Below are 24625 nucleotides of genomic sequence, written 5' to 3' on the forward strand. Positions count from 1 at the left end.
GTAATGGCCTGAAAAAGATGTATTTTCAGAGGAAATGTACAGGAGAGTTGACAGCTAAAACTGTTGTTCCCAGAGCAGTAAAGCAAAGGCAGTTATTAGTGCAGAAAGATTTACTAAATCTATTTTTTCTTTTGAGCTATGGTCTTATTCTGCAGCCCTGGCTAGTCTGGAACTCTCTATGTAAACCACGTAAACCATGTAGTCACTTGCCTATGCCTTCCGAGTACTGGGGTTATAGTTATAGACGAATGTCACAATGTAGTCACCTGCCTATGCCTTCCGAGTACTGGGGTTATAGTTATAGACGAATGTCACAACACCAAATTGCACTTATTTACTTATGTGGGGGGGGGGGGGGGGTGCACATGCCATGGCATACATATGTACACATGGAAATGAGAGGTCAACTTGTGGGAATTGGCTCTTTCCTTCAACCATGTTGGGTCCTGGGATAAAATTCAGGTTGTTAGTCTTGGCTGCAGGCACTATTACCCACTGGGCCACTGTGATGGACCACTAAATTTCTTTGTGACTCAAAACATATTTCTCTTTTCCAATGCTACTATTTTAAAAAAAAATTAATATTTATTTATATGTGAGTGTTTTGCTTGCTTCTATGTATGTGCACCCTATGCATGCCTTGTGGCTGTGGAAGCCAGAAGCAGGCGTTGGATAGCCTAGAAACCAGAGGTATACATGGTTATGAACTACCTTGAGTGCTGGGAATCAAACCTGGGTTCTCTGCAAGAGCAACGAGCACTAAATCATTGACTGAGCTGTCATCTCTTCAGTTCCTCAAATGCTACTATTAAATGGTGATGAGATATTCAGACCCATCCACAAATCACACGTGGAATTTCAAACTTATCAATAGAACACACGTATAAATATCTTGTAAGAAAATGCATTTGGGGGCTGAAAAGATGGCTTAGCAGTTAAGAACACTAGCTGCACTTCCAGAGGACCTGGGTTCCCAATACCAACACGGCAGTTCACAACCATCTGTAACTCCAGTTCTAGGAGTTAAAACAAAACAAAACAAAACAAACAAAAGTTTCCAACACAGGAAAACAAATGTCCATCTCTTTAATGGTGTAGCCTTGTCAATCAAAGAATCATCTGTACTCATCCCATATCACCCAAACTAACAGAGCAGGTAAGAATGGGGAAGCAAACTGAGGAATCTCAGGGAAAGCCCAAGGCTCCCACACTGAACTGTGAATCTCAAAAACAAATTCTGCTCAGGGGGAAAAAAAAAAGAGAATGAAAATGTAATAATGTGTGTTGGGAGCAGTGAGACCCCCCCCCCCCCCCGCCAGATCCTGAATTTCTTGTAATCCCCTGATCTGAGTGCCTACAGCTGCTCTGAACACGAGACCTTCAGGAGTTCCTGATGGCAGGAGAGTGGTTTCTGGTGGGTCTGGCTGGGGCGTGGCTATCTCTATATAATCTGCCCCTGAACACAATAAATGGGCATTCTTGGGGAATTCAAGGATGACCCGTGTCGCTGTCTCTCTGTCTGTGTGTGTCTGTGTATTTTAACCTCCAGCCCCCTTGCCGGAAGCTCGCGAACTGGGTGCCAGCGCACAGAGCGCAGACACGGGGGTGCTGTGCACAGCAAATGTGTCTTTGGACAACCTACAATCTGTAATCTCCAAATAAAAGAATATTTTTTGAACAGCACAGCATGTGATCAAACCAGAAAACTTGGGAAACACATACAAAGGCCAAGACTTTAAAGATGACTCCAGAATTAAAAGCCCTCTTCTCTTAGAGAGGACAGGAGTTTAGTCCCACAACCACCTGCACTCCAGCTCCAAATTCACATGCACACAAGCATATACATAGACTGAAATGACCTCATCTGCTGCCGTGTGTCGCTGTACTATTTTGCAGTGTGCATGCATGTGTTTATATGTGCAGTTTAACATTCCTTTTAAGTCAGTTTGTGCTTCATTCCACTTCACACTACATTATGAGCATTTGCTGCATCTCACTGTCTTTGTAATCATCAAATATCCCATTATATAAATATATATTAGGTTGCTGCAAGTTCCCGCTCTAATAAATACCCTTCCAGGGCTGACAAGATAGCTTAGCAGGTAAAGGCGCCTGCTGCCAGATGATATAAGTCTGATGATGAGTTCAATCCCTGGAATGCAGGTAAAGGAAGATGATGAGAACCAGATCAACAAAACTGTACTCTGACCTCTGCACACCCTCCATGGCCTGTGTGCAAGTGCACATGCAGAAAACACACACACACACACACATCTAATAACTAATTAGAAATAAAGACTGTGCCATTCAGCATTCTTGTGTAAGATTTTTAATGTATATGATTGGTTATTTCTTTCATAGAGATCACTACACAAGATTTATCATACTATTTAAGAGGATATATTATCCACCTGACTTTATTTTTAAAGCTTCTGATATATATTATGAAATTATTTTTAAGGATGACTTTAAGAATTCCCAGTTCTACTTACAGTGTACATATATCTAATGGTATAGGAGTTTTTAAAATCAAAATGATTTTCCCATCACGATAATAAATGTTACCTTGTTTTCTTAAGCCTTTATCAATACAAAGATTACACTAAATTACCAAGATAGAATTATAACCAGCAAGTTGCATTCATGTTACTAATTTAAAATAAATAGGTAAAAGGGGCAGTGAGTACGAAATACCTCATACACTTCCTGAGTCATGTGATAAGGTCACTGAATTTACTTACAACAAGAATAGTTCTCCAGGAGAAAATTGCAAATGAGACAATTCCCAAGATGGCAGTCACGATCACAGGCTGCCATGGTAGTCCATAAAAGTCAGGGCCGGGCTGAACGTTATCGGGCAACGTGGCAATCAACTGAAACCAACACATCAGAAATAATGGGAAACCTTGAAAATGTTTACAATAAAACATTCTAAAAGAATCTTCCCCGAAATTCTAAGTAGCCTGCATCAGATGAGCACTCCTGGCCTTCTAGCTTCAATACCTCCCACTTTTAAAAAATACAGGATATTGTCATTCTCATGTTTGTTTAACTTGGAGTGTTTTCAAGTCAAGTGTCTAAATATCTTTAAGTTGGCCATATATTTCCAGTTTCTGATAGGCTCTGCCATATTGTATTGTTTATATATAGTTAAAAATTCCCTGGATCATTCTTTTAGATAAGTTGTTTTATTACTTTGAAAAGTACACAACACGAAAACTTTAAATATAAACTAATCAACTTTTGTGGGTGCAATTCAATCCAGTGTGATAATATAATGTGTTCTTCCCCTCATAGTTTAAGTATTGGCTCCAGGTTTACATAAACGAAGACAAGTGTTGAATAAGTTCAGACAGCTCTTGATAACCGGTTTTAGGGGTCCTGCTCTCAAAAGTCATCTACGCGACTATTAGCTCTAAATGTTTCCTTAAAGGCAGGATTATTACACACCTGCCCACTCCAGACTTTCACTACCTGCTAATTATAATACTGGCCCCACCCCCCCGGCAGTGCCACCAGGAAAGGAAGCCTCCACGTAACGCGGTGCCTGCCACCTCGACAGTGCTCCGTGAAAACCCAGTAAGCAACCTAAGCGGCCCACACCGCAGCCTCGCTCCCCTCTCCGGGGCTGTCGCTCTGGGCACCCACTCTGCCCAGCACTGGTCCACCCGCCAGCCACAGCCGCGGCCCCTCCCTGGGAGTGGGAACTGTCACCTCCAGTAGCTTGGCTATGAGGGCTGCGTAGAGCACCGACAGGGGGCCCAGCAGCTCGGGATCCCCCGGGGAGGCGGTGACAGCAGGCACGGTGGCAGGCACTGAGTCCATCGTGTCTGGGGCAGCTGCGCGGAGGTGACGCTTCCTGCGGACAGCACCTAGCCGGCTTTCACCGCTTCCGCCTCGGGAAGGACCGGCTCAGGGGGGGCGGACACCAGGAATGAACTTCGCCTTCCCTGGACGCGGCACCTTCCGCACTAGGCCTCCGGGGAAAACACGTCATCAGACGGCGCCCAGGAGCTCACGTCAACGCACCCAGGAAGCGGGCGAGCCGGGAGTACAGGGCCGGGATTAATGCGGGGGCGGGACTAGTGCGGGACAAACCAACCGAGCAGGGCTGGGGGACCACAACGCGCTGAACGGAAGAATCCGGTGAGGGGGAAAGGTTGAGTGAGCATATAGGTTAGCTCACTCAGATCCATCAAGGAGAGAGAAGGGGAGAAAAGAGCATGGGCCTGGGCAGGAGAGTCCAAGTGAGGGCCAAGGGCGCAGAGTTAACTAAAGTCCAAGTGAGCGAGGCTGGGGGGGGGGGGGGGGGGGGGCGGGGGAAGGGGGGCAGAGATGAGCGCTAGAGGACCGAGAAGTGAGCGAGGGGAAAATAACATGTAGAGTTGGGCGGAAGAGTCCATTGAGGGAAGAGAGGGGACGAAAGCACAAAGTGGCTCTCGTCCAGTGAAGGACAATCCAGATGAAGAAAGCTCACTTGCCACATAAGGTCAGCATGGCCAAGGAACTATCAAAATGGGATTGTGGGTGGAGCCTGGGGAAAGAGAAAGCTGGGTTTCTCAGGCCCCTCCAGCAGCAATAATAATTGTATGCGGTGCTGGTATATGGTTTCCAAATATATTAAACAAGCAAAATGGGAAAATAAGAATACTGACCACCAGGAAAAAGATAAAGAACTAAATGTTTAAGGCTCTGGCATCATAATTCAGAGAAAAAAGGCTACACAATAACTGGTCTGAGATCTGTGCTCTTTCAGAAAGAGTCTAAAAGACTGGACCTTTCTCAAGCATTTTTTATTTCTGTGTGGCAAAATCTTACAGAACTCCTTCCAGATTTGAAAATGAATGTTTCATTGTTATAATCTAATGTTATCGCCTAGTTAGTCTCTCTGCTTTTGTTTGACATTTTCATGACAAAATATTAAAAACCTGGGCATGGTAGCTCCCACCTTTAATTCCAGCACTCTAGAGGCAGAGACAGGCAGATCTCTGTGAGTTTGAGGCCAGCCTGGTCTATATACTGAGTTCCAGGACAGCCAGAGCTATGTAGAGGGACCCTGTCTCAAAATAAAACAGAACAAACAAAAACAACCAATAAAATTTAAAACAGGCTCTAACTTCACATATTGAAAGAATTACTGTGTATAAAGGAATTAGATCTTACAGAGAGTTTCACACAGAAGGACGTTTTGAATCAGTACAAAAAATGAGTTGACTACAGTAGAAGGATATGTGCCCCTGAAAGGCAGGCAGCTCACACTAAGAATCGCTGATGCATGCAGGAAAGTAGGTCCAGCTAGAGATGACCACATTGAGTGGATTAAGGCAGTCTCAGAAAGACAGATATGTTTTCTGTCATTTACAGTTCCTGGATTTTAACTAGGCACACAAAAGCATGCATGTACATATGCCATGAAAACAGAAGTGAAACTGTCCAGGAGAAACTTCCTTCCATGACGAACCAGCGAGCTGGGGAAGGGCGAGCAGGGGAAGGGCGAGCAGGGGAAGGGCGAGCTGGGGAAGGGCGAGCAGAGCGGTGATGGGGCGATGCTGAGCACAAAGTATCTATTTGTATTCAACTTCAAAAATGAATACATTTAAAAGAATTGCTAATGCACACACCTCATAATAACCTGTCAGGAAGTTACTGTAATTAGTGAGACACTGGGGCAGCCATCTTCCAAAGGCCCTTCTAATTGTAGGATTCCAAGTGTCAGCCAACAACGGACCCATGACGCTGTGTTTCCCTAATCAAGGCGGAACTCATTACCTCCTGGGTAACTGCACCTTGTTGGAAACTTCATATTGCCTTGTACATCGGTCCTCGGGTTTCACATATCCTACCTCCATAAGCCTTGCAAAAATCAAGACTACGCTTGGCCCATGTTAGACTCCCTTTCACTACATTTGTTTGTGGGTGGGGATGCATGTGCATGCCATGGCACATGTGTAGAGGCCAGAAGATAACTTACAGGCTCTCTTAGTAAGAGATAACTTACTAGTGCTCTCCTTCAACAATGTGGGATGTGGGACTGAACTCGGACAGTCAGACTTGGCAGCCAGTGCCCTTACCCGCTGAGCCATTTTGCTAGCTGCCATACTAGAACCCTTAATTCCTAGCAGATGCCTTGTGCATAATGAACCATTAGAATGCTTTTTAGAGCATGCCCGTTGAGCATGCCAGCATCTCGTAGCGTTGCATCCCTTCTTGCCTTTCAGGTCTTACCTTCCTCTGTCACCCGACAAGTGGAGGCCATATCCTGTAGCATGTCTGTGTCTCTAACTCAGACCCAGAAGACAGCCCATACATGCCTAGGAATGTGAGGAAGACAGACTTCCTCCCACATCAACCACTGATTCCTTGCACTGGTCAGAGGATACTCCCGAGCCTGGCTCAGTCATCGGAAGCACCGGAACTCTAAGGGCTCAGGACCATCACACCTTTGACAGGCAGCTGCCGCCAGCATGAGCAACCGTAGAAACAGCTAAAGATGGATTTGCTCTGCTCCCTCTTTCTCACCCAGGCAGCCTTTCCCCTGAATTTGCTGGGCAGTCAACATCTTTACACTGCCCTCTGACTATAAAGGAGAACCAGCCCTGGGAGGAAGTCCCACAGCGTTCCAGAGACCTCGCCAGATGCTTCCCGCTGTCAGATCTCCGGGTTACCACAGCAGGAGTCGTTTTTATTTGACCTTTTCAGATAAGGAAGCCGAGATTCAAAGTTTAGTCACTTGCTACTCGTCACCTTAGAGAAAAATGGAAAGGAACAGTGGTTGGTAGAGACAGAAGGGAGAGTTGGGAGGACAGAAAGGAATTAAGGAGCAGAAAAGCACAGCGGAGCTAGTTCTGAGTGTTTTCAAATGATTAAAGTAGAGGGGAGAGATGGCTCAGCAGGTGTTTGTTACCAACTCCAGTCACCTGGGTTTGGTTCCCAGAGCCCACAGATAGAAGGAGGGAGCTGACTCCTTCAAGTTTTCATCTGCCGTCCACATATGTATTCACAAACATTAAATAAATACATACATAAATATAAAAACTTTTTAAAAAAAAAACCCGAGTACACGTAGAAATGACCACTGTCCTAAGTATTCCCTGATTTGATCATTACATAACATACACATATATCCAGAACCCACACCATAAGGATCTGCAGTTCTTATTATGCTTCAATTAAACAAGGCTTAGTAATTTGCACAAACTTTTAAATAGGGATTTGAAAGCAGATCTTCCTGACTCAAAACCTGTTTACAGAAACATCAACAGCAAAACGCCATTACACAAACCTCAAAATTACAGGCCCCACAGGAGACTGCTGTGACCCAGGTGACATCTGCAGTCCTGGCATCACTTTGTCCTCCAGCATCATCCAATTTACCTAGAAAAATGTCCAATGCCCCCACACACCGCAAGGGGGAGCTCAATCCTCCGCACTTGACTGAGCTATTAGAGATGGCTAAATGTCTTTCTTGGATCCTGACTCTCTTCAGAACGATTAGCCTGAATAAACATTTTGCCATCATAGCTCTTTCTAGGACATGGATCTGACAAACCACTTCCCTGTTTCAAACCTTCAAAGGCTCCCCGACACTGGCAGCTCAACAGCACTCAGGGACACGCTGCCCATCACCCTGCACAGACGCCATGGCTTCCCTAGTTATCCTACGTCCCCTTAACAGCACTAGGGACACACACTGCCCATCACCCTCCACAGACGCATCAGCTTCCCTAGTTACCATATGTCCCCTTCTCTTCATGCTTCCCTTTCTCTGAACACGTCACCTCTGTCCCTGTTGCTCCTGTCGCCCTTCCCACCCATTCTATCCAACAACAAACTATACTTCGGATTCCCTTTGATTCTGCTTACAATATCCCAGCTCTCTCCTAACCTTCTTTCTTCTCTTCCAGTCCTGACAAAAACCTTATTTTCTGATTCAAGTGAGTGTCTCCAGTTCCCTGAGGTACCAAAAGGTCCCCAGGAGGCAACTATGCTTCATAGGTGTGTGCCTGCCCAGCCTGCCAGGCAGTAAACACTCATGTGCTAAACTAAGAGCTCCTAATTAAAGCCATCCACCTGCGGCTCTCCTCAGGCATCACCTTCAGAGTTCAGAAAGACATTTTAAATTCTTCCCTCAAGTGACACCAAGGTGGCGGCCCATGGCTATGGCATCAACACTTTAGAGGTGCTAAATGGAGAATCGAAAGTTCAAGGTCAGCCTTGGCTGCATAGTGCATTTAAGGCCAACATTAAGACCTGGTACCACTCCTCACCCATACCGTCTCCCTGCAGAACACCCCTGTACTGGGCAACATTCTAGCTGAGGAAACTACGTCAGACTTACCATCTCACTTATGTAAAGGATGCAGGAATACAGAGGACCGAGTGCATTTTCTCGAGGCGGGATGTTCACTGGCTCCTCTGCTCCTGTCTCCAGGAGCTTTTCTGCATCACCAGCCCCAACAGGAGAGTCTTCCGTTACAAGGAAACCTAAAAGGAGGCAAAAGACACCTTATTTGCTCTTTTGCTTTAGAATAAGAATTGTTTCTCTTCATTTAAATATTGACTGAGTGTCCTCTAAATATTCGTCATTGAGCACAGAATATTTGAGTCCCCTAAGGAAAATTACAGAGAAAAGCAAAAGCCTTCAAGATCTTAATCGGATCCATCAAATTCTTAATAAAAATAGATTCATCTCCACTGTCCAGGGTACTCCTTCATGTCTCCCGTCCATTTACAGAAACTGAAGACAAACGCCCAGGTGTTCTCCATATAGACAGAATTGCCGGGCAGAGTGGTGCAGGCTTTTAATCCCTGCACTCAGGAAGCAGAGGCAGGAGGATCTCTATGAGTTCAAGGCCAGCCTGGTCTACCTTGTCTCAAAACAAACCAAAAAAATCCCCACAAAACCAAACCAATCAACCAACAAAAACCAAAACAAACAAACCAAAAAAACCAGCACCATCAAACTAAACCGTACAGACACAATCACATTCAGTCCAGCCTAATGACCCGAGTTTGATCTCTGCAACCCACATGGCAGGAGAGATCTGCCTCCTGAATGCTGTCTTCTCCACATGTGTGCCATGGCGATACACACGCTAAATAAAAATACAAAGAAAATAAAGGCTTGCGGATAGAATGCACTAAGGCTTAGCATAGCTGGCATGTAGCGGGTGTTTGATATTTCCTTTATGGACAGGTGACAACTGCGTGAAATCTGGTAAATGCCAGGAATGATGCAAAAGAATTCCCTGTGGAGTGGGAACTGGCACGGAGGCTTTGTGAAAGAAGGAAAGCCCAGCTATACCTGAGAGGTTGCCTCAGAGGGAGGTGAGGGGAAGGCAGGCGGGATTTCAGCTTGAGTCAACAGCCGTTAGTGAAAGGCAGGACTGGACTCTCTGGGGTCCCTCCCAACCTTAAGACTCAGTTCACTATTGACCCAGTACTGACAATGGGTGACATCCCCCCAGCTGGGTCAGCATCCTAGCACCTGAGGTGCATGCTGTGCCAATGGGAAGACTTGCCTGGAAAGGTAACCGGCACCGCATGGGAGGATATAAAGCAAAGATGCCGTTCCAAGTTCTGCAAGCACAACTTTTCCCAGTCCTGAAGGTGTTGAGCAAAAAAGCAATGAATCTCAATGGTGCCTGACTCTTTTTCAGTAAACAGGAACTTTCTGAATTAAAAAGAACTTGGGCTGGGCAGTGGCGGCACACGCCTATAATCCCAGGGCTTGGGAGGCAGAGGTAGGCAGATTTATGTGAGTTTGAGGCCCGCCTGGTCTACAGAGCAAGTTCCAGGACAGCTTCAAACCTACACATAGAAACCTTGTCTCAAAAAACAAAACAAAACAGAAAAAAAAAAAAAGAACTTGAAAAATGTTCCACATGACCATGCCATGCTCTGACGCATCCTTCACTCTTGGCTGGGCGACTTCTCTCTGCTGAGATGCTCCCTACCTTTTGTGCTTTAGCTGGAGAGCAGGGGATGGTACCCTACTGACTCGAACCCTTCATTTCTGGAAACTAACGCACAACAAAACACTGTGTATATGCTTCACATATACACAGGCTCACGCACACACAAAACACTGCTGGAGCTGACAGTCAGTGGAAACACACCAGCCTAACACACAGGGCCCGGAGTATGGTCCCCAGGACTGTGAAAAACAACTCTCCCCAAAAAGAAACCCAGTAAGGACATCCTCATGGTACTGTATTGGATGGCAGAATAACACAGTGAGAGCTTCTAGTGAACTAAGAGTGAGCTATACAACAATTAGAGAAGCATTGAAACCATTACTGAGGATTGTCAAAACCAATATTTATCTTATCTCCCACCAATATTTCCCATGTGCGTAAACCAAGGATTTACAATTATAAACGTCAGTCTAATCTGGACTCTCATTCCTGCACTGTTTCCTAAAAGCATTCTTTCAAAAAACATCTGGACTCCTTTGCAGCATCTTTAAGAAGCTGTATTTGCCTTATGGAGGAGAAAAATCAAAACAGCAACTGAATTCTGTAGCTATTCAGAGAAGTGGAGATGAAGAGGAAGAACCAGGACCCGGGAGTTCAGACTCTTAGCTGGTGCCTGTCAGCTTTTCCTGGGCCTATTTCACACAGCCTGCTCTCCCCGGGTCAGCACTTCATGTGCTGTTGTCTGACGGAAGGCTCTGCTTTAGAGCGTGTGGCCTTTGAAGGACAAGAGCTCAGGTTCACACTGAGGTGATTGACAGCGGCTGGGTATAGCCAAACAATGGTCTGCAATGACGGCCCCTGGCCTCTTTCCTGTTTCGATCTCATGTGTCTGAACGCTTGCTTTTCTGTTACTTGTGGAAAATTTTTAAATCTTATACACACCTGGATTGTCCTGTCTTTCCTGCGTTTGAGAATAAAGCCTTAGCAGGCCTTTTTACAATGCATGTCTACTTTGTAGAGAAAAATTATAAACTTTACCTGGATCTACGTCTTTCTCAGTATTTGATTTCTGTGATGCCTCTGAGGCACCCGTGTGCCCAGTCATGGGTTGATCCGAGAGACCAGGCTGTTCCAGAAGCGGCACACTGGTCACGGGTTGATCCGAGAGACCAGGCTGTTCCAGAAGCGGCACACTGGTCACGGGTTGATCTGAGAGACCAGGTTGCTCCAGAAGCGGCACACTGGTCACAGGTTGATCCGAGAGACCAGGCTCCTCTGGAAGCGGCACACTAAGATCTCCTGTGTTTTCTTGTGGTAAGTTGTTGTGCTGGGGTGGCTGCACCTCTGGAGAAGAACACATGGGGAGGGCTTGATCAGAGAGCCACCAGCAATCCCTCTTCACACAGCCCAACGTCCTGGATCACGTATGCACGAGTGAAAAGGGAAGCAGGAGTTTTAACTTCTTCCCTCTAGATTAACAATGACTGACGTGCAGGTTTACAGAGAAGCCTTCACTCCACGGTGTTTCATGAAAGAGAATCCATTGCTTTGCCTTGGCAACCCAGCGTGTGCCCACATAGACACGGAGACGGTAATTGCAGTCCAGCACGGAACACGGGAACCACATACAGAATATAACCTCCTTCATACACAGGTGGCTGGGTTCACAGAGCTCATATAGATAAGGGCATTCTGCACGTGGGTAGCTTGCCAAAGAGTCTTTCAAATCCTATCAAACTACTGCCAAGCAACAAAGAGTGGGCCCATTTCCTTCCCTATGAGCCTGAGTGCCTCTTTGCAGCCTAGTATTTTTCATCAGACACTAAAAAGAAGATGATTTATCTTATTTTACATGTATGGATATTTTGTCTGCATGTACCTATGTGTATCATGTATAAGCAGGGCCCACAAAGGCCAGAAGAAGGCATAACATCCCCTAGAACTGGAGGTATAATGGTTGTGAGCTGTCATGTGGGTGCTGAAAACAGAACGCAGCTCCTCCGCCAGAGCAGCCAGTGACCTAACTGCGGAGTCATATCTCCAACCTGAATTTTCCATCCTTAAGCAAAAGCTTTGATTTTTAAGAAATGCTCACTTCTCCCAGGTCTCAGGAAAATTAGCACCTCTGTGAAAACAGATGTTCCTGTAACTCTATGCCCACTTCGTTTGCCTGCAATGCAGCTACTTCTGTTTGCAAAGCATGGCTACCCAGAACACAATGTGTAGCCAGGGATCAGGAGCTGATGGCAGGGTATCCTGCATCAACAAATGCATCAACAAATGCATGCTTCTATTTGTCCACTGATGTCAGAAAGCCCCTCGACCTCGTTCCGGCCTTGATTAACCTAACACAAGAACCCCAGGGCCCAGTGAAGCATAACTGGAGTAAGTCACTGTCCCCAAGAAGCAGGAAACAGCAGGACACCCACAAAAGATAAAAATTACGCAGAGTGAAGGAACTCACGCAAGGCATCCATTTAATGAGCTGTTTTGGCCAATCCTTGAATAAAACACAGTTATTGTAAGGAAACTGTCCAAGATGCATGCATAGCAAGGGCTCTGAAAAGGATCCCAGTCACTCGGGGAATAAGGCCAACGAGTGGAAAATGGGATTTCTTGAAATTAAATAGCTTCTGCTCAGCAAAGGGAGCATCAAGTAAAGGAGTACGACAGAATTGGAAGAAATGTGCTCCCTACACATTCAACCTAGACTAGCCAAAGAACTCAGAAGGCTACATAGTAACCACATGTCCAGCCTCACCAGCCACCAAAGAAATGAAAGCACACTGAGTCTACCTCACTCCAGTCAGAACTGTGTCATTAAAACAAATGCTGGTGAGAGAATGACAGACACGAATCCGCATTTGGTGCTCAGGTATGCAAACTCATCCAGCTACTGTGGCAATCCAAAAACTAAAAGCAAATCTACCGTAGGAACCCGCTACACCACTCCTGACTATTCACCCAATGAACTCCAAGATGACGTAACCGGGAAAACACTGCAGATCAATGCTTGCTATCACCCTAGTCACGACTACTGTGTTATGGAGACAACCTGGGCGTCCGACAACAGAGGGACAGAGAAAGAAAATGTGGGATATACACATGGTAGAATCTTTTCTGTCATAAAGAATAAATTATATCATTTTCAGGATAATGGATGCAACCGGAAATCATCATAGTAAGTGAAGTAAGTCTGTCTCCAAAGGACAGACAGACATTTCTGGATCTCAGGGTTTAGACAGGTACATAAAATCATATAGATATCATGAAAGTTGAAACTTATCTGTCTGGAAGAACAAAGGTGCATCAGTGCTAACAAATAACTGTATGAAGACCCTGTGTTAAATAAAGCCCCTTCTATAACCTTCCATGAAAGCTGTACTTTGTTGAGAGTTTTACTTTGTGAATTATTTTCTTGATTATATATTTAAGAGTTTTATAAAATTTCCTTTTAGAAATGAAAACCAAATTCAGCTCTTCCATGGAAGGGAAAAAAATTATTAGGAACGTGAGCCCATCTGCATTCATGGTCAGTCTGAAAGGAAGCTGGAAGGGGAAGCCTTCCTTGTAGGTTCCTCTCCTTTACACACACGGGAAGAGTGACTAGAACTTTACACAAAGGAAATGAAGCACTTTAGTATATCCCTACCCCAAAAGTACAACCCCTCCCCACCACCCTGCTCCTGCTTCCCCAGCCTAACTCCACAAGGTCAAAGGCAGGTCCTTTACCTTCTACTGGTCCAGCGCCACCTTCCTGATGAGGTGGAGGTGTGACCAGTGGGGCCGTCTCCACTCCAGAGTGTTGGTACCTGACAAAGTAGATCAGGTCCTGCACATCATCCAGCACAGCAGCTTCTTCTAACAGGCTGTTCTCTTGTGTCCCCATATCTCGATTTTTGTGCTCTCGGGTATCGAGCATATTCTCTGCCACGCTTAGAATTCGTGACTCAGAGGCACGGAAGACTTTATCTAGGACTTTTTCCACATTGTAGGGCAGACTGTCCCGCTGCGCTGACTTCAGCCTTATGGACATATCTTGCAGCATGCCCTCCAGCACGTGGACGTCAAAGTACTTCAGGAAGCGATACAGGGACTTGTGGTCCTTGAAGAAGCTGTTGATGATGGGCAGGTCTTCCCGTATGCTCTTGAGCACCACGTCGGGAATTTCAGGGGTAGTTTGTTGGGGCGGGCCATTCTCAAGGTCTTCAGCATCAGGCCCCTGGCTTTCTGAGCCTCCAAGCGCCTCGGGATCCTCAGGCTCCCCCTCTGAGATTTCTTCTCCCCCAGGAATCTCCATAAGCCCCAAGGTATCAACTAGTTCCTTGGGGTTGTCGTTTTGTAGGTCATTCGGATCCTGACTCTGAACGGCTTCCCAAAAGCCTGGAGCGTGAGCTGCCATCTTCTCGGGAGGGCCGTGGGCTTCAGACGGCCCCTGAGCGCTCACGTCTGCCAGGGGGCTTTCTTCCTTGTCCACCACCCCACTGCCTGACTCCTCGCCCATACCATCTGCCTCTTCCGACGAAGTTTCACTCTTTTTTCCAACCTCCAAAATCATATTAGATGCTTGTTTGTTTTCTTCAGTGTCAAGATTAAGGGTTCCTACAATTACTTTTTCAAAAACCTCAGAGTTCATATCTGACCTCCTGTGGGGAACGCTGGGGCGCTTTTCTTTAGACTGCCGTGCACTGACAGCATTTTCATCCTCCAGTAGCTCCTCAGGGGGATCGTCGTCCTCCTCTGCTTCCGACCTTTGGGTTTGGACTCTGGGCACTTCCGGGCTATCGGCCTCCTGTGTCCCTTGCATGACCTGGGGGTGAGATGGTTCCACAGCTGCAGGGTCTTCTCTGCCCTCTCCACCAGCTTCATCTCTCCCCTGCTGCTGCCAAGGAAGATTTCTTTCCAGAGTAGGAACTTTGTCCCCCAGTTCTCTCGAAAGACCAGTTTCCTCTGGAGAGGGGAATCTAGGTTGATTCTGAAACGCCTCCCGTTGGCCCACTTTCGGCTCACTGACGGAAGCGCCCGAGACTTCAGTTCTGTCCTTGGATGCGTCCGGCTGGTTATCTCCTAAAAGTGGCGCAGCATCCAAGGATTCACGTTTGCTATGATTTCCCATCTCTGGGCTCCCCACAGCTCTGGGTACCGAGTCACTCTCTACGCCGTCTCTGGTCTCTTCTTCGTGGTCTATTTCCTTTGAGATATGGATAACTGGTTCTTTTAGGCCATTTTCTTTTTTTTCAAAGACGGCTTTTAATGTAAACTCTTTGCTCTTTTCAGCAGCTGGCAGAGGATCCAGCTTGCTACTCTGAGGTTGGTAAGTAGCCGCCGTTTCCGACTCTGCAACCTCTGATTTGGGCTCCTGGTGTGCCAGACCTCTCCTGGATTCCTGTGGTAGCTTCTCTTCTGCTGTAAGGACAAGTTCTGGCTCTGTTTCTGACTTCTTCTCACCATTTATTTTGGAGTCTTCTACAAAGGGGTCATCTTCTTCATCCTCAGGGTCCACTTGGCCAGCTGTTGACTCTGGCTTCCTCTGATGGCTACCTGAAACCATCGCATCCTCCTTGTCTTCCACCGGGTTAGAACTCTCTAAACCCACCGCACCTGTTTTTCCTTCGCCTCCTGTGACAATAGAGAAGAAAGTATCCCCCAAGCTTGTCAATAAATTTTTATTGTCCTTTTGGATGCTAGGAGGCAGAGTAGGTTCCACTTTATCTTCTTCGCCCAGGTCCTTATCTGTTGAATATTTCCCCATCACAGGCTTCCTGGGGACTCTCTCATCATCTTCATCTGCAAAGGATAGTAACAGTAGCTTATCAGAGTTGTCTGCATACTCCTCTTCTTCATCCTCCATTGGGTAATATTCAGCATCCAGTTCTTCATCGAAATCATCTTCTAACGAAGTGACCAGTCTGGTGGCCTCGTCGTCAGACACCAGCACGTCGGCAGTTGAGCCAGACTTGGTTTTCAAGTCAAGAGTCATTTCTGTTTTCAGAACTTTGTAAGCATCTATCTTCCCCTGCTCCGCGGGGACAGGAGAACTATTGCTGGTTCTGTTTTCACTTCCTGACACTTTCAATCTATCGTGCAGCTCTTCCTCAAAACTGTCCAAGGAAGACCGCACTCCCTGAGCATGATCCGCTGCACTGGAGGTATGTGGGTGGCTCTCCTGAGCTGGGGACTGTTCCTGCAGTTCCTCGGGGCTCTCTGAGAACGCACCTTCTCGTTCCCCTGAGTCAGCTTTGCCTAGCTCAGGCTCAGGCGGGGGCTCAAGTTCAGTGCCCTGAGCCCCTTCAGGAGATTTCACTCCCTGCTGAGAAACTTCTTCAGCTTTCTTAGACTCTTCCGGTACAGAGTCATCCAGTTCCAAAAACCCTAGAAGTTCCTCTACATTATAATTATCAAAATCGTCTCTTCCGCCTTCGAAGCAGACAAAATCTGTCTCCTGTACGGAAAAAACCAAAAGCATTAGTGTCTCAACAATCAAGTGTCCCAAGGGCACTTATACGGGACAGAGATAACTCTGAGTTTGTGCCTGGTTCCAGGATGTCTTTGAGCCAGGGTTGGGCTACTGCGGGGATATCAGGGTGGAAGCCACTTTCGTTCTCCCTTCCTCGGGAGAAGAATGACTCACGTGGCTTGTGAGCTCGCTTGGCCCCATTCCTGGTTTCTGTTTGGAAAATAATCTGTTCCCCCATGCTGTCAGTTTTAGGGGGACAGTTGGAGGCTCCCAGTTGGCCAGCTCTGGTGAGGTAAATCTGTCTTATTCTACACTGCAATTATTCCTGCATTTGTCAAAACCGTGTCATATTCTCTGAAAAGCACAGTGAGTAAACAAACGGAGACATGTTATCCTCCCTCTGCGCGATTCTGTTTCTCAGTTTGTTCTCAGCACTTGCTGACGGGTGGCATTGTCAGCTTGGCAGTGTTTGTAACCGCTTAGGAGACAAGCCTCTGGGCGTGGCTGTCAGAGTTTCCAGACCAGGCTAACTGTCGAGGGAAAGAACACCTTGCATGTGGGCAGCACCTTTTCCTGGGCTGAGGTCCTGGATAGTATACGGAAAAGGAAGCGATCTTCACATCAGACTTCATCTCTCTGAGCTTCTGGAGCATAACACAAGATGAGCAGCTGCCTTGCTGGGTGGTGGTGGCGCACACCTTTAATCCCAGCGCTTGGGAGGCGGAGGCAGGCGGATGTCTGTGAGTTCGAGATCTGCCTGGTCTACAAGAGCTAGTTCCAGGATAGGCACCAAAACTACAGAGAAAGCCTGTCTCAAAAAACCAAAAAACAAAACAACAACAACAAACAAAAACAAAACAAAAATCAAGATGAGCGGCTGCCTCACGCTCCTGCAGACAAGACTCCCCTGCCGTGATGAGCTCTACGCTCAAACTGTGAGCCCAAACAAGTGCTTCTTTCTTGAAGCTGCATTTGCCAAGTATTTCCCCAGGGCAATGAGAAAAGTAACTAACATAACAACAGAGGAGGGAAGTGGGGAGACCTGGACGGAGTCTTCCCGTTTCTAAAGTCTGTGCCTGATGACCTGGATGCTCAACTCCTAAGGATCTGTCTGGGGAGCTGCAGGACCACGCAGCGTCTCTACCCTAAATCCTCTATGCTATACATCTCTGCCCAGCCAGCTAGAAACAGGCAGAATTAACGGCTGTCATGTTCTAAGTCTGCATGGATTTTTGGAACATATTTTCCTGGACTTAGAAATGCCAACTTAAAATTTATCTTATGGCAGATAGGTGCACAGAGAGTGAGAATCTAGAGCAGCGCTTCTCAACCTGTGGGTCATGACCCATTTGAGGGTCAACCAACCCTTTCACAGAGGTCACCTAAGACCGTCGGAAAACACAGATATTTATATTACAGTTCGTATCAGTAGCAAAATGACTGTTATGATGTAGCAATGAAAAGAATTTTATAGTTGGGGGTCACCACAGCGTGAGGAGCTGTATTTAAAGGGCCGCAGCTTTGGGAAGGTTGAGAACCCCTGCTCTAAAGGGATGAAGAAGGCTGTCTGAGGGGATCTCCACTTTTATTACTAGTGGAACAACAACTTGAAAACAAAGCTCAGTGCGATACCTTTCTGTAAGTTACAGTTCTCAACGGTGATGAATATCTGCTTTTAAGACTATTCATAAATCTGCATTCTTCCCTTTTCCCAAAAGTAAGCAATCCGGTACCAAAGGAATCGCACACAGTACTCTGGAGAGGCCTGGCCAGTGCAAAAGGGGCTAATAACTTCCTTTTCTCATCACACGCACTTCTGCGCCATCTTCTTAATGTCAAGAGCAGGGTGATGAGAAATAAAACCCAGAGCAGCTGAGGTCTCGGGTCCCATGAGCATCTCACCTCCTGCACAGCCTTTGTCAAAAGAGAAGTCCGCCAGGGATCATGCTATAATGCTCCCTGAGATCGAGGACCCTGAGGACCGGGGATGGCTCTGCAACACTGACTACAGCCTCACCCCACTCAGGAACGACCCTCGATCAGCAGCTTCGTGCTCTGCGGCCACTTGAAAGAGATGCCCAAAGTGACTGGGGCAACAACTGTTCCCAGAGAAATGGGAGTGATGGGGATGAGCGGGAATAACTGGGAATGAGGGTTCTAGAACAAAAGAATCATTTTAGACCCAAGACCACTGTAAGCTGTGCCATGAATGAACGCTCTGTAGAGCGAGAGCTGGAACCTTACAGATTTGAGATTGGACCTCACAATAAAGCCCTTAGCATCGCTTTTCCCAGTCTGTGACTTAAGTATTTAATCACTGGAGTCAGGGAAAAAGCCTTTGTACGAATAGGTCTGCACGCATTTTAGAGTCTGAGTAATTGAACCTGATTTCTATGTATTTAAAATGTTTAGTACCCAGTAGGTAATTTTCAAATCAGGACACCTCTTTTTGCGTGTAAAATAAAATTATTTACCTCTCTGATAACTAAGTACAAAAATATTTTTCTTCTTTTTTTGGTTTTTGTGAGACGAGGCCTTGAATAGTTCAGACTGGCCTTGAACTCTTGATCGATCTCTCTCCACCTCCCAAATAATAGGATTATAAGTGAGTAAGTGAGTATCATTACACTTGGCTAATGTATTAAGTTCTTAAGTTCCACATGCAAAAAAAAAAAAAGAGAAAGAAACAGAAAAAGCCCTGCTTATCAGTCTATAGTCTCTCATAAGAACATCAACCTTAATATATTGAACAATTATCAGAATGCATAACTCCTCCAAATGCTTTTTAAATGTTCTTCTCTCTCAGTTAGTCTGATTCCAAATTAAAATCTGCTACACAAACATCGGGTTGTTTTTCCCCATCCAAAACATATTCGCTGACTTTCAAAAGAGTTCACTGCACCTCTTAAGATCTGTAAGGGAAAATGCAATGTCTTGCCTAAAACTGTCTTCAGCTGGCACTACCAATACCACCAAAATTTTAATCGATTACAAAGAACATAGAAACCAATTTGTAACTGAGAACAACTTACATCTGATGGAACATGTAGCTCCTTTTCCGTGTATTTGTGAAGAACTTTGATCAGATCCTTTGGAAAATATCCAAAGATTTGTCCAACCTGTGTGAAAAAAAAATGGACAAAAGGGGCAAATACCAATTAAGTTCTGTATAGGAAATCAAAGGAGAGAGTTCTAGGAGTGACAGGAAATACACAGACAAGAAAGAGCTAAAATTACCCTGCAATGATTGTGCCAATGAAAATTAATATTATTAAACCAACAGTTCTCCAAGCCGTGTTTTTTTATATATTGGCACATAGCATACAGTTAGAAGTAGTTAGAGATCTATATAGGAGAAGCTTCCTGAAAACTGTATGGCCAAGACTTGGCAAACCAAAGCTAACACAGTTCCAAGTGATCTCTGGCAAGAATTTACACGAGCACTTGACAGCATTGCCCATGAACCGCTTCTTACAAGTCTCCCCTAAGTCAATCCACAGCAGCCATGGGAATAAGCAGAAGAAAACGAGACTTCTGAAACGTATACCGCCACAACAAAACAATATCTCTTCATACCAAATACTATGGTAGCTTTCTCCAAGAACAGTATTTAGAAGTATCTGGGGGATTAAATAAAATTATGATGTGATGCATCCTTACCTACCTCTCAGGCTTCAGTTCCATGTGAAATGAATCTATAGAAAATGACCCCAGTCTTTCCCAGCACACATAATTAAGATGTATGAAGTGTGCAGACAGTGAATAAAAGCTCCACCTGAGAAGTGTCCTTCTCTAGCCACAGCCTGAAAGGAAGCAAAGTCCTGTTCCCAGCCAATAAAGCAGACTGATAGACGGACCGATAGGCCAGTCAGGGGCACAAGAAGAAGAAAAGCCACCTTATCACTGGTTCTAAAATATCGCCATTCACCAGTGTTCTTGGTTTATCTGGAGACCATCTGGAGGCCATGTTAGTAATAGAATAAAGCCCCAAAGATTAGATAAGACCTGGAGCATTAAAAGCTACAAGTCTGGCAGATAAACCCTGAAACTCTAGGAAACAAAAAGAGACTGTCAGACGGGAATTAAGATATGAAGACAAGTCATTCTGAAGATGAGGGAGACTAGCTAATTCCACAAATGTTGAGGTTCATGAAATGAGAAGGGAGAGAGCAGAATTACATGCCACCCATCTACAGGACTCAAATGCTATAGAGGCTGGGCTAGAAAAGAGAAGGAATCAGAGATGTGTGAAAAGGAAGGGGAAGTCCCTTCTTGATCTGTCAACCGAGGCCACAGCTTACATAAAGCTCCACCATCAGATGCGGGTGCTTCCCTCTCCTACCGTCTCGTGGAATCCAGGCTCTCGCAGAAGTAATTCTTATGTCTAATTTTGCTTCTGCGTACCGTCCCTGCCAAAGTACTGCTGATTTGATTTGGGGATGGGGAACAGACTCTGCCTCACGAGGGTCAGTTCTGCCTGAGCTGCTGCGAGAGCAAATGTAAGTAAGCACTATAGTACCCCGTAAGGAGATACTCGAAAAGAAGGGAGAGAAGACACGTGGCTAGTGAGCTGAGACACCAGCTGGCTGACGAGCAAAGCAGTAAAAAGGCGTCACAGGAGCAGGGCAAACAGAGTCCCACCCTAACACATATCTATCGGCCGAGATCACCAGGCTGGGTGCTAAAGCAGGGTTTCTTAAGGGGGTAAGGTGAGGACTTGGGCTGTAGACTCCTTGCCTATCATGTAGAAAGTCTTGGTTTGACCTGAAGCATTACAGAACACAACAGCACTGGGGAGGCAGAGGCAGGAGAATCAGAAGCTTAAGGCTAGCTTGGATACCTGAGAGCCTGCCATTAAGCAGAGAGAGAGAGCCGTGATGCAGAAGGAAGCATCTGTCCAGAGGTGCAAATGCTAAAAGGCTGATCTATCCAAAAGCCCAGAGGCGGGGAAGGTAGAAGGACCTCATAACTACTGTGTAAACAAATGGAGCACAGGTATATGGGGAGCAGCTCCAGAGTCAAGCCTATCCAGACACCCACTGGGGAGACACGAGAAAACAGCACAGACTCTCCCTCATGTCCGTGATACTGCTGGGAGGCGTCTAAATAAAAAGACTATGCCCCACCACTCCATACTTTAAAAAGTCCCCCATAGGAAGCTGAAATTTTTTTTCTCCCTAGGGGGCTTCTAGAACCTTATTCTGTGTTGGTTATTTGGTGTTTGATCGAGAGTCAACACTTTCCATGGTTGGAAGTGGGACTGTTTCTAAGGCGGAACAATCCCACGGGACATCACAGGCCCTCAGTCAACAGCCTTCCATGGACCAGCCCTCTTCAAAGGGAAAGGCAGCTCCCATGCTTCTCAGCCAGGTCTGCTGAGTCTCCTTAAAACATATGAGCATGACAGATTCGGTCGTTGTCTGCTGTGTCTGATACCAAGAGGCCCGAAGTGTCGGGAACAGAATCCCAGGGGAAACTTCTAGGCACAAAGCAAAGCTAGGAAAAGATACCTCAGAAGTTACAACCAAACAAGAAGATCCACAGTGAATACAATATTTCTCCTTTTGTGTGTGCCTGCCTACATGTGATATGTCTATGTTCATGTATGTGAATGTTTATATACGTACAGTGTGCGTGTGTGTGTGTGCACGCATGTGTGCAGTTGAGTGTGTATGGGAATGCATATGTGTGCAGGCCAGAGGACAAACTCACTGCCATTCCTCAAGTGCTGTCTACCTTATGGTTTTTGGTTTGGTTTGCTTTGGTTTTTGTTTGTGTCTTGAGATAGGGTTTCACTATGTAGGCCAAGCTGGCCTGGAACAGGCTATGTAGTACAAGCTGGCCTTAAAATTCCAGTGGTCTGCCTGCCTCTCCCTCCCTCACATCTCACCTTCCGTTTTTCACTCTCCAAGTAGGTGAAGCTGGGCGGCCTAGGCGGCCTGCTGGTCCACCTGTCCAGTACCTCCTAGACTCGGCATTAAAAGCTCACCCACACAAAGCTTGGCTTTTTAAAGTAGGTTCTGGGGATCAGACTCAGGTCTTGGTTGAGCTATCTCCCTAAACCTGTTTCAGCTTTTTGAAAGATTTTTTTGTTAACAGGGAAAAGGCATACAAACTTTAACCCTGAACACCTTAAGTGCTATCTTGCATACTGCTTATAAGATTAAGTCTAATGATAACAAATACTTCTTTCTTGATGCAATGAACTTTTAAGATTTTCAGGTCTTGGCCATTTTGACTTGAATTATATGTACAGCTTCGTGTATAACTGTGGGGCAACAGCCAGAACCAGTTCAGTTCTGTTGCAGCAACCTGTCTGCTGCTATTGTGTTTCAGGCCTGAGGCTTGCTAGGACCATAGGGTTGTCTCACCCCTACTGTGTGCCAGGCCTGAGGCTTGCTAGGACCATAGGGTTGTCTCGCCCCAACTGTGTGCCAGGCCTGAGGCTTGTTAGGACCATAGGGCTGTCTCACCCCTACTGTGTGCCAGGCCTGAGGCTTGTTAGGACCATAGGGTTGTCTCACCCCTACTGTGTGCCAGGCCTGAGGCTTGTTAGGACCATAGGGTTGTCTCGCCCCTACTGTGTGCCAGGCCTGAGGCTTGCTAGGACCATAGGGTTGTCTGGCCCCTACTGCATGCCAGGTCTGAGGCTTGCTAGGACCGGTAGGGCTGCCTTCCATTTACAGTCTAGGAAAGACAATATTAACAGCATTTAAATCTGCAGTACTACAAACCTCAACAAAAGTAAGGAAATAAAGGTTTTCGTGGTTCTACTTACACTCCCAGCCCAAACTTCCGGGGATCCCCCTGCAAGTTTGTAGTAGACATGCACATGGTCGCCTTTCTTAAAGCTCACAAAACGACAGTCAGGGCCTGTGAAGTCTCCAAGGGCTTCAGCGCGGTACATTAGCACTGTGTTCAGGAAAAAAAAAAAAAACAAGACGTTAATGCCGAAGTGTCCCAAGTGCGACGAGGAGGTGTGTTTCGCTGAGCGAGTGACATCACTAGGCAAGGACTGGCATCGCCCCTGCCTGAAGTGTGAGAAATGTGGAAAGACACTGACCTCTGGGAGCCATGCCGAGCATGAAGGCAAGCCCTACTGCAACCATCCCTGCTACTCAGCCATGTTTGGGCCCAAAGGCTTTGGGAGAGGTGGAGCCGAGAGCCACACTTTCAAGTAGATCCAGGTTGTGGAAACCCTCCCTACCCGCCCAGGCACATGCCAGGCCGTAACCTTGGACAGCGGGGGCTCTCAGTAGCCCTTCATGCCCTTAATAAACCTGATCTTTTGGAAAAAAAAAAAAAACAAAAAAAAAAAACAAGACATTAGGATGTGACTTCTCACAGCTTCCCACACGTAATTTAAAAAACAAACAAACAAACAAACAAACAAAAACCACAGGATTGTTTGTACCCCAAGCTGGCCTTATACTTTTTTGGGGAGCCAAGGATGGCCCAGAACTCCTAATCCTCCTGCCTTAACCTCTCAAGCACCGGGATTGCTGCTGGCACCTGCCGAATCTCAAAGCCGGGGTTTGTGTGTGTGAGGCAAGCCTTACCAGCTTAAAAAGCTCTTAGAGATTTTTCGAGAAATACATGAATCCCATTGCAGACAACAATCAATCCCTCCCAGTACTCTGCTGGAATGGATTTCAATTCATATTTTCCAAGAGTCTGAAATCCCTGGAGCCTCACGGCTGTAAGTCCCATCATCCGCTATAATCGAATGAGGGAATGTTTCTACTTTTCTCTCTGCCTGTCTGCGAAACCAAAGACAACGCATCGGCCACCACAGACCGCTGCTCTCAGGTCAACTCTGTTTCCCTCTCTAATCTTCTAGCGCCCCCCCCCATTCCCTTCTGCCATTTTATCATCATAAAAGGCCTCACTTTGTGGATGTGTAAATGCAGGTGCAGGTGCTGACTGGTTTAAACATAGCTAACTGTGGGGATAGCAGGGAGCCAGAAAGAACGCCTAGGAACCCCCAAGGGGTCAATTAACTCGAACCAACCACTAACAGGCACTACCTGTAAAAGGCTGCAACGGCCCCTGTGCAGCAGTAAACACCATCCATTTCATTTGTGGCTAAGTTGTCCCTGCACAGTGTCTGTCTGAATGAATTAACAGGAAGGCGTATTATCACACGCTATTAGGAATCCAATCAATCACAAGGCAGTGTTTTCTGAGCAAATAATGTTGATGTGTCAGCATTAAGAAGGTTTCTAGCCAGGCCTGGTAGTGTCGACCTGCA

The 24625-nt window shown here is 46.2% G+C and overlaps 2 protein-coding genes across 5 annotated transcripts in view; one reads left to right on the forward strand and one right to left on the reverse strand.

Moving 5' to 3' along the window:
- The window catches only part of Mia3 (MIA SH3 domain ER export factor 3), a 42090-nt gene that overhangs the window by 14683 nt on the left and 2782 nt on the right, over nt 1-24625 (reverse strand). For 2 of the 4 annotated variants that reach the window (XM_041635522.1, XM_041635521.1), the window contains exons 2-7: nt 23153-23286; nt 19407-19493; nt 13650-16359; nt 10956-11261; nt 8339-8484; nt 2742-2873 (exon numbers count right to left, since the gene is read on the reverse strand). In XM_041635522.1, the coding sequence (XP_041491456.1) occupies nt 2742-2873; nt 8339-8484; nt 10956-11261; nt 13650-16359; nt 19407-19493; nt 23153-23286 (3515 nt within the window). Of the gene's footprint in view, nt 1-2741; nt 2874-3714; nt 3985-8338; nt 8485-10955; nt 11262-13649; nt 16360-19406; nt 19494-23152; nt 23287-24625 lie in introns of those variants that run through there. The other 2 variants (XM_041635523.1, XM_041635524.1) reach the window with 2 other exon arrangements.
- LOC121435943 (cysteine-rich protein 1-like) lies at nt 23322-23691 on the forward strand. The gene has a single exon (XM_041635525.1). It carries the CDS (start codon nt 23322-23324, stop codon nt 23553-23555), a length of 234 nt encoding a protein of 77 aa, XP_041491459.1. The 3' UTR covers nt 23556-23691.

This window comes from Microtus oregoni, unplaced genomic scaffold (genome assembly GCF_018167655.1).
Source record: "Microtus oregoni isolate MIOR12 unplaced genomic scaffold, Mior012 000047F_ref0000412, whole genome shotgun sequence".
Classification (NCBI taxonomy): Eukaryota; Metazoa; Chordata; class Mammalia; order Rodentia; family Cricetidae; genus Microtus; species Microtus oregoni.